Source organism: Sorex araneus, chromosome 5 (assembly GCF_027595985.1).
Source record: "Sorex araneus isolate mSorAra2 chromosome 5, mSorAra2.pri, whole genome shotgun sequence".
Taxonomy (NCBI): Eukaryota; Metazoa; Chordata; class Mammalia; order Eulipotyphla; family Soricidae; genus Sorex; species Sorex araneus.
In genome coordinates this window covers 177,899,166-177,913,526 of record NC_073306.1, presented here as the reverse complement: position 1 = coordinate 177,913,526, position 14,361 = coordinate 177,899,166, and the positions used below count along the sequence as shown (strand labels likewise).

General features: G+C 39.7%; 1 protein-coding gene and 1 long non-coding RNA gene across 3 annotated transcripts in view; one reads left to right on the top strand and one right to left on the bottom strand.

Moving 5' to 3' along the window:
* Positions 1–2,786, bottom strand: part of GABRB1 (gamma-aminobutyric acid type A receptor subunit beta1) — a 373,240-nt gene extending 370,454 nt beyond the window's left edge. Inside the window, exons 1-3 of one of the 2 annotated variants that reach the window (XM_055139472.1) lie at positions 2,206–2,786; positions 1,925–2,016; positions 1,382–1,449 (exon numbers count right to left, since the gene is read on the bottom strand). In XM_055139472.1, the coding sequence (XP_054995447.1) occupies positions 1,382–1,449; positions 1,925–2,016; positions 2,206–2,285 (240 nt within the window). In that variant the 5' untranslated portion in view covers positions 2,286–2,786. The remainder of the gene's footprint in view (positions 1–1,381; positions 1,450–1,924; positions 2,017–2,205) is intronic. The other variant, XM_055139473.1, reaches the window with a different exon arrangement.
* Positions 2,787–3,066: 280 nt separating this feature from the next.
* LOC129404917 (uncharacterized) overlaps positions 3,067–14,361 on the top strand; it is a 32,005-nt gene continuing 20,710 nt past the window's right edge. The window contains exon 1 of the long non-coding RNA XR_008630249.1: positions 3,067–3,317. This is a non-coding gene — a long non-coding RNA (uncharacterized LOC129404917). The remainder of the gene's footprint in view (positions 3,318–14,361) is intronic.

Here is a 14,361-nt window from a genome sequence, read left to right as displayed (position 1 = left end):
TAGAGTGAAAAATACCCAAAGATTTGTCTTTAAGTTATTCAGGCCATCAAAATTTCTGCTGCCACTATACACACATATTATATATATATATATATATATATATATATAGCATTACATTGCAGTTGCATTACAACTGCAATAAAAATGGCACTTGCTCACATAGATCTAGCTATTCTCTGGGTGGCTGATTCTAGAAAAGCAACAGGCTTCTCCTCTTGCCTTACAAGAAGCAACAGTTAGAAACTCTAAAAAGTAGAAACTGCTACCCGGGTTGTTGGAAAGAGGCAATAATGATTTCCATTAATGATTCCCGGTAACTGATTCCTATGTCTTTTGCAACAGCTTCAACATAGAGAGGGAGAGGAGAGGAGAAGAGAGGGCGAGAGAGAGAGAGAGAGAGACAGAGACAGAGACACAATAGGAGAGAGAGAATAGCACTGAATGGGGAGAGAGAGAGCAGGGGAGAGAGAGAGAGAGAGAGAGAGAGAGAGAGAGAGAGAGAGAGAGAGAATTAACCCATTTGAAATGAAAGGATTTTGCTGTTACAATCACCCCAATCCTCTTTTTAATCATCAGACACTTAAGGCATGCTTAGGTATCCAGGGTAAGCACACCAACAACTTGACCCATCCATTGGTAACTTCAGTTCGCAAGATGCAGTCAAACAAATCCACCCTCGCTCAAGAGGGAAAACCAACAACCTTCCCCCCCCCCACCCCCCAAAGCAGAACAAAGCACTTCCGTAACAACAAACTGTCGTCTTGGACTGGTCTCAGCCCGTGGTTCAAGTCACACGGTGGGCGAGGGCCGGGGAATTGGCTTTGAACACTGAAACCTCTCCAGGGCATGGTCCAGGAGTGTTGAGCGGGCCGAGGTGGGAGCGGGGATTGGCTCTCGCGGACCACCGTCGGGGGATGCTAGCGCAGGCCTCCGGGCCGCCAGCAGGTGGCGCCCTGCACACCGCGACACCTCCAAGGAAACCCGGCGAAAGTAGCGCTCAGACTCCGCCCAGCCCGCGCCTCCCGCGCCGCCGTCACCGGCCGCTAAGAGTGCCGAGCACGCTCTCCCGAGCACCGCAGTCGGCCGTGTTATGTGTCGAACATGCGAATGAAGGGGCCACGGGCTATGTGCGTGCGCGCGTGCGTGCGTGCGTGTGTGTGCGTGTGTGTGTGTGTGTGTGTGCGTGTGTGTGTGTGTGTGTGTGTGTGTATGTGTGTGTGTGCGCGCGCGCGCGTGCCGAAGTGGGGAGCGCGCGTAGAGCGGGACTCCCCGAGCCGGGTGGGGTGATGACCGCGCAGGAAACGCAGAGGACAGGGGGGACCCGTGCATTTAGCATCTGCGTAAGCCTGGCCTCCACGGGGCCGGCGGGGACGCCACTCACCATGTTCACTTCGGAGACCATGTCTATGCTGGCGACGTCGATCCGCATCCCGACGTCTACCGGGGGCCCTAGGAGGGGGGAAGCGGGTGGCACGTTACAACCATCTTCTCGGGGGGGCTATAAATTGAGGAAGGGGGTGGGGGGGGCTCTCCGGAGCTGACTACGTTCTGGATGGGCTGGCTCCCCCTCTCCCCTTCCCTTGGAGGGACACAGAGGGAAGACAGGTATGGACAACGCGTGATGCAGTGACTATGCAGAGGGTGTGTCATGTCGTGTCGAGCCGGCAGGGGAAGGTCGGATGTTCCTGAGGTTACATCCACCTGTTACTAGGGGTTGTGTATGTGTGTGTGTGTGTATGTATGGTACGTGCGCGCGCGCGCGCGTGTGTGTGTGTGTTTGTATGTGTGTGTGTGTGTGTCCAGGGCGTAAGGCGTAGTGAACGCTTATGAAAATTGCATGCCTTTTTTTTTTTAAAGCATTTATCAGTGACTGGAAAGGAGAACTAGACGTGGGTTACAGGTTGATAAAAGATGAAGCATTTACCTCCAAAGTCCGGCCGCAAGCGAATGTCATATCCTTTGAGCAATCTGTCAACGGTCTCTTTCACATATGACATGTTGCTGGGCTCGTTGGCACTGGAGGAAGGAAGTAGGGACTGTACTGAGAATGATTAAAAACTGCGAGCAGACATGAAAAAGAGACAGGCACATCTAGCCCCCTAAATAACAAGCTACATATCCACCAAGCACGGAAAAAAAGAAAAAGAAAAATACCCAGAAAAAAAAAAAAAAAGAGCAAGAAACATTCAAGAAACGGCAGCTCACCTGTGTCCACAGCAGACCATGGCAATCATCACAGGGAAAGAGAGAATCCCCAAACTCTCTCGATTTTGTACAGTCCACATTACTAACTCTGATGAAAGGAATTGTCTTTTCTGCGAAGCTTCAAGAAATGCAACTTAGTCGGCGGCAGGGCAGTAATTCCCGAATGGACCTGCGCATGCGCAGAGGAGGCTCACTACCAAAAGACACCTTGTGCCTGGCAAACAATATTCCTAGTGGAACAGGCAACAGATTTCAATCCCTTCAAAGTTCCTGTTTGTGGCGATCCGCGTCCTGCGGGTAGTCGGAGATAGCCTGCTGTTTGCGAGTTTGCGGATCCCAAGCGCAGCCGTTTTTCTTTTTGTGATGCTTCTTCGTGCATTGGAGGGTGGCTCTGTTCATTTCCTTTCTGCTCGCAACCTGATTTTTGTTTGTTTGTTTGTTTTTTGCTTTTTTTTTAAAAAAATAAAAAACTCAACTCCCGGGAATTGGGGAAAGACTGCCTGTGATTGGCATCTTTCGTTGACAGTCACGGTGGCCCTGGAATTGGAAGTCTGGAGGCGGGCGATATTCTAGTTGCTAGCGTGTGTGTTTGTGTGACGGAGTGTGGGGGAGAAGTGAGTGGAAAGGGAGCGAGAGGAACGCAGGGAAAGAGCAGAGGGAACTCAGGTTGTATTTGACGGCTGCCAGAATCAGGTCTGCTTGGGAGGGGGGGGGGCGTTTTAGGGCATCTGTTTTAGTGTGCTGGTTTTCCAAAGGTAAGGAGGAGGGCCAGACCAAGTTTTTCACTCTGTCCCCTTTTATTTCCCTTCCTCGCCTCTCCCCCCTCCCCCTTAACCCCCTCCCCCCATCCCCCTACGCAAACACACATACACACACTCGCCTTTCTTTCCTCTCTCTGCTGGGGCAGTGAGGCAAGCTTACTTTCGGAACGATCTTTGATGGGGCCTTTTTTTTCCCCCTGGAAAGGCCATGCTGAACAAGTTCAACTTTTCTTCTGGGCTCTAGCAAAGAACTCCCAATCCCTTACGTTCAGACTGTTAGTTGAATAAAATGACCTGGATATAGTTGGAAAGAGAATCTAACCTCCACTGGCAAGTACGCCGGAGTCCAGGGTAAGTCAAGATTCTTGGTGTTAAATTCAATGTCATTTGATAAATGACGTTGTACACGTGTTAGGCAGAAGGTCCAGTGCTGTGATGTATGTATCCGCTCAGTGATAAAAACAAACAAAATCTCTCACGTCTAAATCCGGTTTAAAGATGGTTCCCCATTTAGGCTTCAATACCCATAGATTTACCCGTAGATTTATTTAGGGAATTGACTCAAATTATCTGAGTAAATTCAGAATATCTCTGGATAGTTTAAGTGGTGACAGAAATCTTGCTAATTGTACCAGGGAGAAGTAGATACTGTCTTCAGAGTAAGAGAAAGGGGTGCGTGTGTGTGTGTGTGTGTGTGTGTGTGTGTGTGTGTGTGTGTGTGTGTTGCCAGAGCCGGAAGGAGCGTAACAGAAAGGAAAAAGAACCGCCTATATCAAATCCAAGAGAATTAGTCTGTTCTACTTGGATAGCTCAACAGCTCATCTCAGGAATGACCTAGCAGAATACAAAAGGAGGAAAGATCGCATGGTGAGTGGTGCAGATACACAGGGGAAGCCAAGTTCAGACCAGAAGGAAAGCCCATACACTACTGTTCTGAAAATTGCAGAGATGAACACAGACATCAGGTTTAGATTTCAAATAGAATATTTTTTTTTCTGGCAGTCAGTCTACTTAAGAGCAATTAACATCATTGCCTCTCTGGTTCTTATGCACCTGAAATGGATTATCTTGTTTAAACCTTGTAACAGTACAAGGGTGGTAGCTAAATTATTATTATTGCTCACATTTATAAATGTCAGAGACAAAATAGGACCATGTAACTAACTTAATATCTAAATGACTACTAAATGATGGAATGAATGTCTACAGAACCAGAATTGATGGTCCTAAATACTATCCTTTGCTATAAAGCACAGACCCCAAGAGGAGGATAAGCAACCATAAAGGGAAAATAGCAAGAAAGACAGAGTTATTACACTGCCACAATCAAAGAAAACTAAAGTCCTGACTGTATTTAGCATGAAGAAGTAGAAGACTAAAGCAAAGTTTCAGAAGTATAACGAAGACATCAAATTATTGGAAAGGTCAGGAACTGGAATCTTTTTAAGGTACCTAGAGAACTGTACAAACATTTTCATATGAGTAGAACTTGACATTCTACTAATACATTAATTGTATTTGTTCATTTGAGACTCATAACAATTTTGAACACTGGCGACAATGTTTGTTCTAAATCAGATTTCTTAATGTTCTTTATTCTTTCATTCTTAATGTTCTTTAAATGGGTAAAAAGAAGAATTATGTATGCTTTGTGTCCTTGCTGAAGCACAGAATTATTGTATGCTGCACAATTATATTTTCTTTTTTTTTTTCTTTTTGGGTCACACCCAGCGATGCTCAGGGGTTACTCCTGGCTTTGCACTCAGGAATTGCTCCTGGCAGTGCTTGGGGGACCATATGGGATGCCGGGGATCGAACCCAGGTCGGCCGCGTGCAAAGCAAACGCCCTACCCGCTGTGCTATCGCTCCGGCCCGCACAATTATATTTTCTTCAAAAGTCACACAATAGAAAGTAAGATGTGTAGAAGCTTGCATCCTTTTTATGTTCTTGTGTTTAATCCAGAAATATTTATTTACCACGTCTTAAGTGTCATATTCCATACTAAAAGCTGGTGATAAGGCAGTGAAAAAAACAGCTAACAAATATAATTTGAAAACCTGTACTTTCCACCTGAATTCTGTAAATTGATGTATCACTGGAAGTTGCAGTTGTTGGCCTTGCCATCCAACTTGAATTCAGTTTGGTGTTTACTATTAGTTTGATTTATACTGCTTTTATAGGAATATATGTTTTCTAGTTGATAATAAACACCAAAAGTTTACTTTTATAATAACAACCAGGTAATATATGTATATATGTGTATATATGAATGTATGAATGTTTGCTAAAGAGCATTTACTAAAGATGATCTTGAATGAAAGATTGGGTGGCTTTTTTATGTTTGAATAGTAATACTTAATGTGAGATATTATTGAATTTGACTTTAATTTTATTTACTGGGAGAGGGGTTTGGACCACAGCCATCCAACAGTGCTTAGGAAATACTCCTGATTCTGTGCTCAAGGACCACTCCTGGCCTTACCTGGGAGACCATATATTTTGTCAAGGATCAAACAGGCAGGCAGCATGCAAGGCAAGCATCTTAACCCTTATACTATCTCTTTGACCTTTAAATATTGTTTTTAAATTATGCCTTCTCAATACATAAAACGTCATACAAAAACTCATAAGACATTCATTATTACACCAATTATGGAGATGCTATTGAGGATGAAACCATGGTGTCAAGTACAATCTTATGTCTGAAGACTTATGAAAGATTTTGGGGGCGCTGGAGCGATAGTACATCGGGTAGGGCATTTGCCTTGCACGCAGCCAACCTGGGTTTGATTCCCAGCATCCCATATGGTCCCCTGAGAATCACCAGGAGTAGTTCCTTAGTGCAGAGCCAGGAGTAACCCCTGTGCATTGCCGGGTGTGACCCAAAAAGCAAAAAAAAAAAAAAAAAAAAAAGATTTTTTTCCAAAAGCTAACACACTAAAAACTGTCAGCTTCCCCAATAGCTTATGACATATGGGCTAAAAGAATTCTAAAGTTTATTAATTTATTTTTAGCAACAGGGAATTTAGAATTACAGATATAATTTAGATTTCAAAATTATATAATATCTTAAGGACCTGCATTTTTATAATATTTTTTCACTGATACTTTACAATCCTTAATTTCATTTTCTTTTGGCATAGTCTACTCACTTAAAAATTGTAGATTCTACTGAATATAGATATTTAGTAAGCTGCCTTAATATAGCTTTTGGAACTAAATAGGAGATAAATAAATTCAAACTGTCAAAAAGAATAGTAAATAACAAAAAATTTGTAAATGATCAGATCCAGGCATAAATTTTTAATGAGCTTGGATAAAAAATACTTCTTCTGTGAACCTGCCTTCCTTCCTTTTGAAGTTCAACTCAATTTCTACTCAATTTGTTAAAGTTGCCCCTAGATCCACTGGTTATCCCCCACATTTATTGTCTTCTAATGATAAATTTTTGCAGGGCAGAAAGATCCTTAGTTCAACATCAAACTAAGTTAGAATTTCCCTAAGACCAAGAAATCTTAACCATATTCTCACTCAATATTCTCATAGGTAAGACTATGGAATAAATAGTTTAAAATTGTTACTTTGGTGTGGTGGGCTGGAGCGATAGCACAGTGGTTGGGCATTTGCCTTTCGAGCAGCCGACCTGAGTTTGATTCCTCTACCCCTCTTGGAGAGCCCGGCAAGCTACCGAGAGTATGGAGCCCGTGCAGCAGAGCCTGGCAAGCTACCGTGTGTATTGGATATGCCAAAAACAGTAACAGTAAGTCTCTCAATGAGAGACATTACTGATGCCTGCTCAAATTGATGAGCAATGGGATGACAGCGACTTTGGTGTGGTATTAAATTTTAAGATAATTTTCTTTCACATTAATTAGGCATTTATGCTTGTTCTTATTAATACTGGGCCCAGATAAGTAATTTAAGACAAGTACTGTATTTTTTAAATTTTTTTTTAATTTAAGGCATTATATCATTTCATTGAAGGTGGTATAGTTTAAAGAAAAGGACTGATGAAGATTCTGTTTTAAAAAATTGGGCTTGAGAGATAGCACAAGAGGTGAGTATTTGTCTTTCATAGGCCAACTGTGGTTTAATCCCTAACACCATGTATGGTTTGTCAGACATAGCCAGCCATGACCCCTGAGCATAAAGTCAAAAGTAACAAGTAACTTCTGAGACACACAAAAGAATCTCAGAAATGAGCAGCTCACTGCAGTGATGCCTCCAGACTCTAAGCCGGGCTGATTTCACCAGGGTGCCTCAGAAAGCAGCAGGCATCACTCCTCCACCTGCCCCTTGAGAATCCCATCATCCACCAACCTCCAGAACGCAGTGAGAAGCGTAGGTATGCAGATTCAGCAACAGCAAACTCCAGGCCTCAAGGAATAGGGGATGGGCCCATCCCTTCTCATCCCCTCTCTCCCCACCTTGGCACCCTGGAAATTATGCCCACGAACTGCCTCCGGGTGCTGTCTAAGCTCCGTAAGGGCCATGATGCAGAGACACACAAAAGAATCTTGGAACGGAGCAGCTTGCTGCAGAGATTTCTCCAGACCCTAATTATCTAAAATGTTAGAATTCCAGGAGGGCGTAGCCGTAAAAGCGGCACACCACATCTTAAGCTATTCATAAAAAGCAATACAAAAGAGAACATGGGGGGAGATTATCTGCCATAGAAGCAGGGGAAGGGGTGGGGTGGGGAGGGAAATACTAGGGACATTGGTGGGTAGAAGATGTGCACTAATGAAGGGATGGGTGTTCAATCATTGTATGACTGAAACTCAAATATGAAAGCTTTATAACTGTATCTCACGGTGACTCATTAAAAAAAAAAGAGAAACTTGGGGCTGGAGCGATAGCACAGCGGGTAGGGCATTTGCCTTGCATGCGGCCAACCCGGGTTCGATTCCCAGCATCCCATATGGTCCCCTGAGCACCACCAGGGGTAATTCCTGAGTGCAGAGCCAGGAGTAACCCCTGTGCATCGCCAGGTGTGACCCAAAAAGCAAAAATAAAAATAAATAAGTAAATAAAAATTAAAAAAAGAGAAACTTCTGAGCACAGAGCCAAATGTAAGCCCTGAGGAAAGCCAATAATACAAATAAATTTGACCTTTTTGTTTAAAATGTATGTTTTATCTTATTAATAAATATTGTAATTATATTCATTAAGTTTGCTAAATTGATATTAATAGAAAGTTGCAATTTCACAAACTTATTGTAAGTCAATAACATTTGAAACATTTATATACGTAATCATATGTTTCACTGTACCACTGTCATCCCGTTGTTCATTGATTTGCTCAAGCAGGCACAAGTAACATCTCCATTCTTCCCATCCCTGAGATTTTAGCAGCTTCCCCTTACTCATCTTTCCCAAGGATTGAAGGCTCTTTCAGGGTCAAGGGAATGAGACCTGTTATTGTTACTGTATTTGGCATATCAAATACGCCATGAGGAGCTTGCCAGGTTCTTCCCTGTGGGCAGGAGACTCTCCTAGCTTGCTGGGCTCTCTGAGAGGGATGGAGAATGTATATCAGAGAATACAAGCAAGTATGTTTTATTAGTCAATCACCAAAAAGCCAAAATTTTTTAAATCATCGTATATAAAACTTACCCAAACACCCAACACTACTGTTCTATATAAAACAGATGTGGCTGTTAAGCAATAGAACTTATAAAGTGTACGATTTATATGGGCTTCCAACATATATACGTCGACTATGAATGGATCATCACAAACAAGATAATGAAACTATCTATCACCCCCCAAGATTCTTCAATCTCTATTCCCCTTCTTAATCACCCCCAGATAACCATGGTTTATTTTCTCTTCCATACAAGAAAAATTAAGTCATATACTGTACAGTCATTTTAATCTGCATTCTAGCATTGACATAATTATTTTGAGTTTCATCCATGTAACTGTTAATTTTCAAAGTGAGTAGACTCCTATTTATAATGAAAGAAAAAATATATAAACACATTTTTTCTGGCATGCACATGCGTTGCCCGAGCACATGTGTCTCCCTCATCTCTCCTCTTGAGATACGTGTTTTCATATCTAATGCTGTGATGTTATGGGGACTCTCTCCACACTGGAGAAGCCTGTATTCTTTCGATTGCAGTACATGCTCCTCCCTCCCCCTCTCCCTCTCTACTTCTCTCTCTCCGTCCCTGCCTTCCTTGATCCTTCTTCAGAACTTCCAAATAAAGCCTGTTTTTACCTTTTATTTTATTTTTTTAAAAAAGACGTTTCTTTAATATAACATAAGGCTACTCAGGTTATGTACTTTTTATGGTGAACGTTAACAAATTGTGGTTTTCAAGATTATTCGTTGCTTTCTCATAAAAGAATAGCCCAGTACTCTATTGCTGTCTATGTAATATATCATGATATCCCCTTCTTTCATTCTTTAAATTTTTTTATCGTAATCAGATGATAGAACTATAATTCTTTTTGCAGAATAAGTAACAGATACAGAACATTTATTAATTTAGTCAAAGTCAAACCTTAAATGAGAGAGAATTCAAATCTATATTCCTGATAGGCTATTCTCTTTAGCAGTTCACTTAGTAATGAAAAATAGTTGCCACCAGAAAATACTTTTTAACCTTAAATGTGATAATTGTGTGCTCTTCCAAATTCTTCCTTGTAATTAAATATATTAGAGTTTAACTTACATTTTGACTGATGTTAAATCATAATATTTGCAATTTTATAGTGAGTCTAAATTAGAGATTCTTTCCCTTAAACATAGCAGACCTAAGCTCTTCAAGTAGAATACTATAAAGGAACACAGTGAAAACTGTGGTGACCACCCACTGGTCAATGTGTTGCTGTGGAGAGAAAAAAGTCAGAGAAGAACTATTAAATTTGTTATCACTGAGATCTTGCCTTGGATTGTCATTGAAAGGTTTTCTATTCAGAAAAATCTCTACATGGTTCAATCACTGTATCACTGTATCACTGTCATCCTGTTGCTCATTGATTTCCTCGAGCGGGCACAAATAATGTCTCCACTGTGAAACTTGTTACTCTTTTTGGCATGTCGAATATTTCACAGGTAGCTTGCCAGGCTCTGCCATATGAGCGGGATACTCTCAGTAGCTTGTCGGGCTGTCTGAGAGGGATGGAGGAATCGAACCTGGGTTGGCCACGTGCAAGGCAAACGCCCTACCCACTGTGCTATATGCAGAGATTTTTCTGTTTAAATTTTAAATATTTAGGCAGGGCTGGAAATATAATATAACAGATTGCTGACTAGATTCCATCCCCAACACCTACCTCATGTGAACCCGGAGTCCTCTAGGAGTAACTACTGAGTTCAGAGTCAGGAGCAAGCCCTGAACACCACCGGGTATGGTCAATCTCCCCCAACCCCACTCCACTAGCCCCCCTTCAAAAAAAAAGAGAACTAATTATATTTAAAAATAATTGAACATATTTTTTCCAATGAAAAGTGAGCACTATAAGGAGTAGAAAGTAAAAATGGAGGAAGGTGAGAGGAATATCTTCCCGTTTCCAGCTAAACAAGAAAAGAAAGTAGGAGATATGATTGGAAAATAAATTTTTTCTGTTTATATTAAGTGCATACTTACCAATACTAAATGGAGACCAAAGCACTTTTAAAATTCCATTTTGCTGTCAATAACTTCTACTTTAATCATAATAAAGACAAATTTAAAGAAAAATTTGGAAAAACCTAAACATTTGGACTGAAATGATAATGAAGAATGTAACTAAAGAACAAATACTAATAATTTTCTGAGTGAAGAAATAAAATTAATGAAATCAATTTCCCTCAGGGAGACAAAATCTGAAACATTCAACCATTAAAACAAAATATTTTCTTCAGTCACAATTCACTTCTACTCAGTAAGTTGTAAGAATAATATTAGATGGAATATTTGAAGGTTGCAATACTCCTTTGCTTCCTGGAATAAGAAATGTATTAACCTTCAGCTTGGAACAGTTCTAATTTGGATTTAAGAAATGAAATGACATTTAATACGAGCCTCACATATAAATATGGAGAGAAAATTAAAAGTTAGCAAACACTGAAGGGAAAAAACTCAAAATTATGTATGAATGGAAATAAATTCCACAAACAGAAAAAAAAATTATCATGGAAAGTTGCCTACTTTAAAACAAAGATATTGGAAGATAATTGAATAGGTCCAAAGTACCCAATCAAAAAAACAGGGCCAAACAAAAATCTAGAGCATCACACGTTGAAACAAATGAAAGAACAAACCAACCAAAAGGGTCTGCTAAAAAATAAAAATATAATTACAAACTTTAGGAGAAAATTCAGTTGATTAATGACACAATTGAATATTTTGTTAGTGCGTTAGAATAAAAAAATTATCAATGTTGCATTGTAAAATTAAAATTATAGAAAATATAGCCAGACATTACATAAGGGAATAGAAACAGAAGAGAGTGTAAATAATTAAAAAATCGCAATGTCTTCAGAAATGACAAAAATTATTAGTTTTATGATTAAACAATCTTACTAAATTTCAAACAGAATTAACAAATTTACATTCTGATAAAATTTTAAAACATCTTGGAAAAAGAAAGCTTTTCTCTGAAAAATAATTTATACTATCTATAAAGTAAAATATAATTTTTCCATTTTATTAGTAAATTTAGTGATATAATTTTTCCTAGCAACTGAATAAAATCTTATTAATGTGTATATTATAAATCCTTATTAACAAATATAATATCGGAATATAAATTATTGAGGCAATGTCCTAAAATTTTGGATGAAATACTTTAAAGAGATAATTCCTTAATCTAACAAATTCGTATTCAGTTATGGTGAAAATGAAAAAAAATTGAATTAAAGATATATTTTAGACATAAAAGAATTAAGAAATTTTGCCCGATCAGATTGTGTCAGCAAGAATTACTTAAAGATTAGTAAGGCAAAATAAACCACCAATACAAAGAAGCTTTGTCACAAAATACATTTGTAAACAGATAAAAATAAATGAATTACTGTCCATTTTTTAAGTTAAATGGAATAAAATTTAAATCATCTATTAGGAAGCTATGCTGAATTAATATGTGAAAGTTATGGAAGTTAAATATTTATGAATTGCAGAATGTGCCATGAAGTTCATGGGTTATGATCAAATGGAAAGGGGTAGATATCTTGAATCAGCCTTACATCTAAAGCAAAAATGTTGAATTAAAAGTAAAGGCTAGGGGCTGGAGCAATAGCACAGCGGGAAGGGCGTTTACCTTGCATGAGGCCGACCCGGGTTCAAATCCCAGCATCCCATATGGTCCCTGAGCACTGCCAGGGGTAATTCCTGAGTGCAGAGCCAGGATTGAATCCTGTGCATTGCTGGGTGTGACCCAAAAAGCAAAAAAAAAAAAAAAAAAAAAGCTATAATTTACTTTGGACTTACAATATATTGAGCACTTTAAAAAAAATAGGTCATTTATATGTCACTGTCACTGTCATCCCGTTGCTCATTGATTTGCTCGAGCGGGCACCAGTAACGTCTCCATTGTGAGACTTGTTGTTACTGTTTTTGGCGTATTGAATATGCCATGGGGAGCTTGCCAGGCTCTGCCGTGGGGGCAGGATACTCTCACTAGCTTGCCAAGCTCTCCAAGAGGGGCAGAGGAATCGAACCTGGGTCGGCCACGTGCAAGGCAAACGCCCTGCTGTGCTATCACTCTACCCCAAATTCTTATAATAGTATCTTTATTTTTCATACTTTTTAAAAGAAAGAACATTTACGAAAAGCAACTTGCCACACAGTTTAAATATGACAGAACCAGGATCCAAGTTCCCAAAGTACACTTTGTATTTAGTGTGTATACCTATATGTGTGTATATAAAATACTTTATATTTAGACGTAATGTAGAAGATAAAAATAAAAATAAGAAAACCAGGATATAAAAATAGAAATATGCAGAGAGATGTATTTATTGGAGCTTTAGATGGATCAGAATAGATCTCAAAACTAACATTTGAATAAAGATTCTCAAATGGAGCAAGCACTGTAGATCTAATAAGTAATTATACTGCGAACAGAGAACAGTAAGTGTAAAGATACTAAAGTAGGAATGAGTATGGCAGGTTCAAGGAGACAGTGCTTCCAGAGCAGCAGGAGAGGCGGAGAGTAATAGATATAACTTGGAGTTAAAGGAATTTCTTTGAGAAAAGTCACTGTCACTGTCATCCCATTGCTCATCGATTTGTTCGAGTGGGCACCAGTAACGTCTCTCATTGAGAGACTTATTGTTACTGTTTTTGGCATATCCAATATGCACGGGTAGCTTGCCAGGCTCTGCCGCGTGGGCGTGATACTCTCGGTAGCTTGCCGGGCTCTCCGAGAGGGCCAGAGGAATTGAACTCGGGTCCACTGCTTGAAAGGCGAACGCCCAACCACTGTGCTATCGCTCCAGCCCGCTGAGAAAAGTCAGTGAAAGGTTTTGATATGAAAAATTTCGTGATTTGATTTTCCTTTGAACAGTCAATCTAGCTATTTATAGACAGTAGGGTGGAGAGTTGGAGTGTTGTGTTAGTAAACTGAGTGGAAAGATTATAGTAGTGGTGGTCAAGAGAAGTGGTCATCTTTTTGAAATATTTTGAAGCTAGAGTTAACAGGCTTTCTGACAAAGTGAATATGGTGTGTGAAGAAAAAAATAAGAGAAAGACTGGATCCAAAGTCTGTGAATTGAGATGAAACAATTATTGTCCGAGGTGGGAAGGACAGTTTGGGAAAAGGGTTTTGTGATAAGTCTACTTTGTACAAGTGAAAATAGATGTATTTTGATAGCTCTATTTTAAGAAAAATAGCCCGGGCTGGAGTAACAAATTTGAAGTCCTCAAATGTAGGTGGTATTTGAATAGACTTAATTATGTGTTCTGCCAAAAATAAATTCCTACCCTCAATCTGACCACTTGGAGCTAGAAGTTTTAATAGAGTGATTAAGATTCAGTGAGTTTACAAGGGTCATATGCTAATCCAATATCATTAGCACCCTAAAGAAAAAGACTAGATGTTAGGAATTCTTATTCCCAAAGAAAGACCTTGCAAGGACACAACAAAACTGGATCTTACTATAAATCAGAAAGAGGACAAAAAAAAAAATGACAGCCGATGGGTAAGAAGAAATCAGAAGAATCTGGAACTTTAAGAGCCAAGAGAAAAAAGTATACCAAGGTGAAGGAAATGATTGGCATCAATTATTGCTAATAGTGCAACTAACATGAAAAGACAATGCATTTTAATTAAATGAGAAATGTATTCTTTTGTTATCCCTAAAATACATAAAATTACTAGAGTTTTAATTTCATTTATTTTGATTAGATCTCATTTGGTTTTTTACATATTTCATTTTGGGGAGCTGGTAGTGTAAAC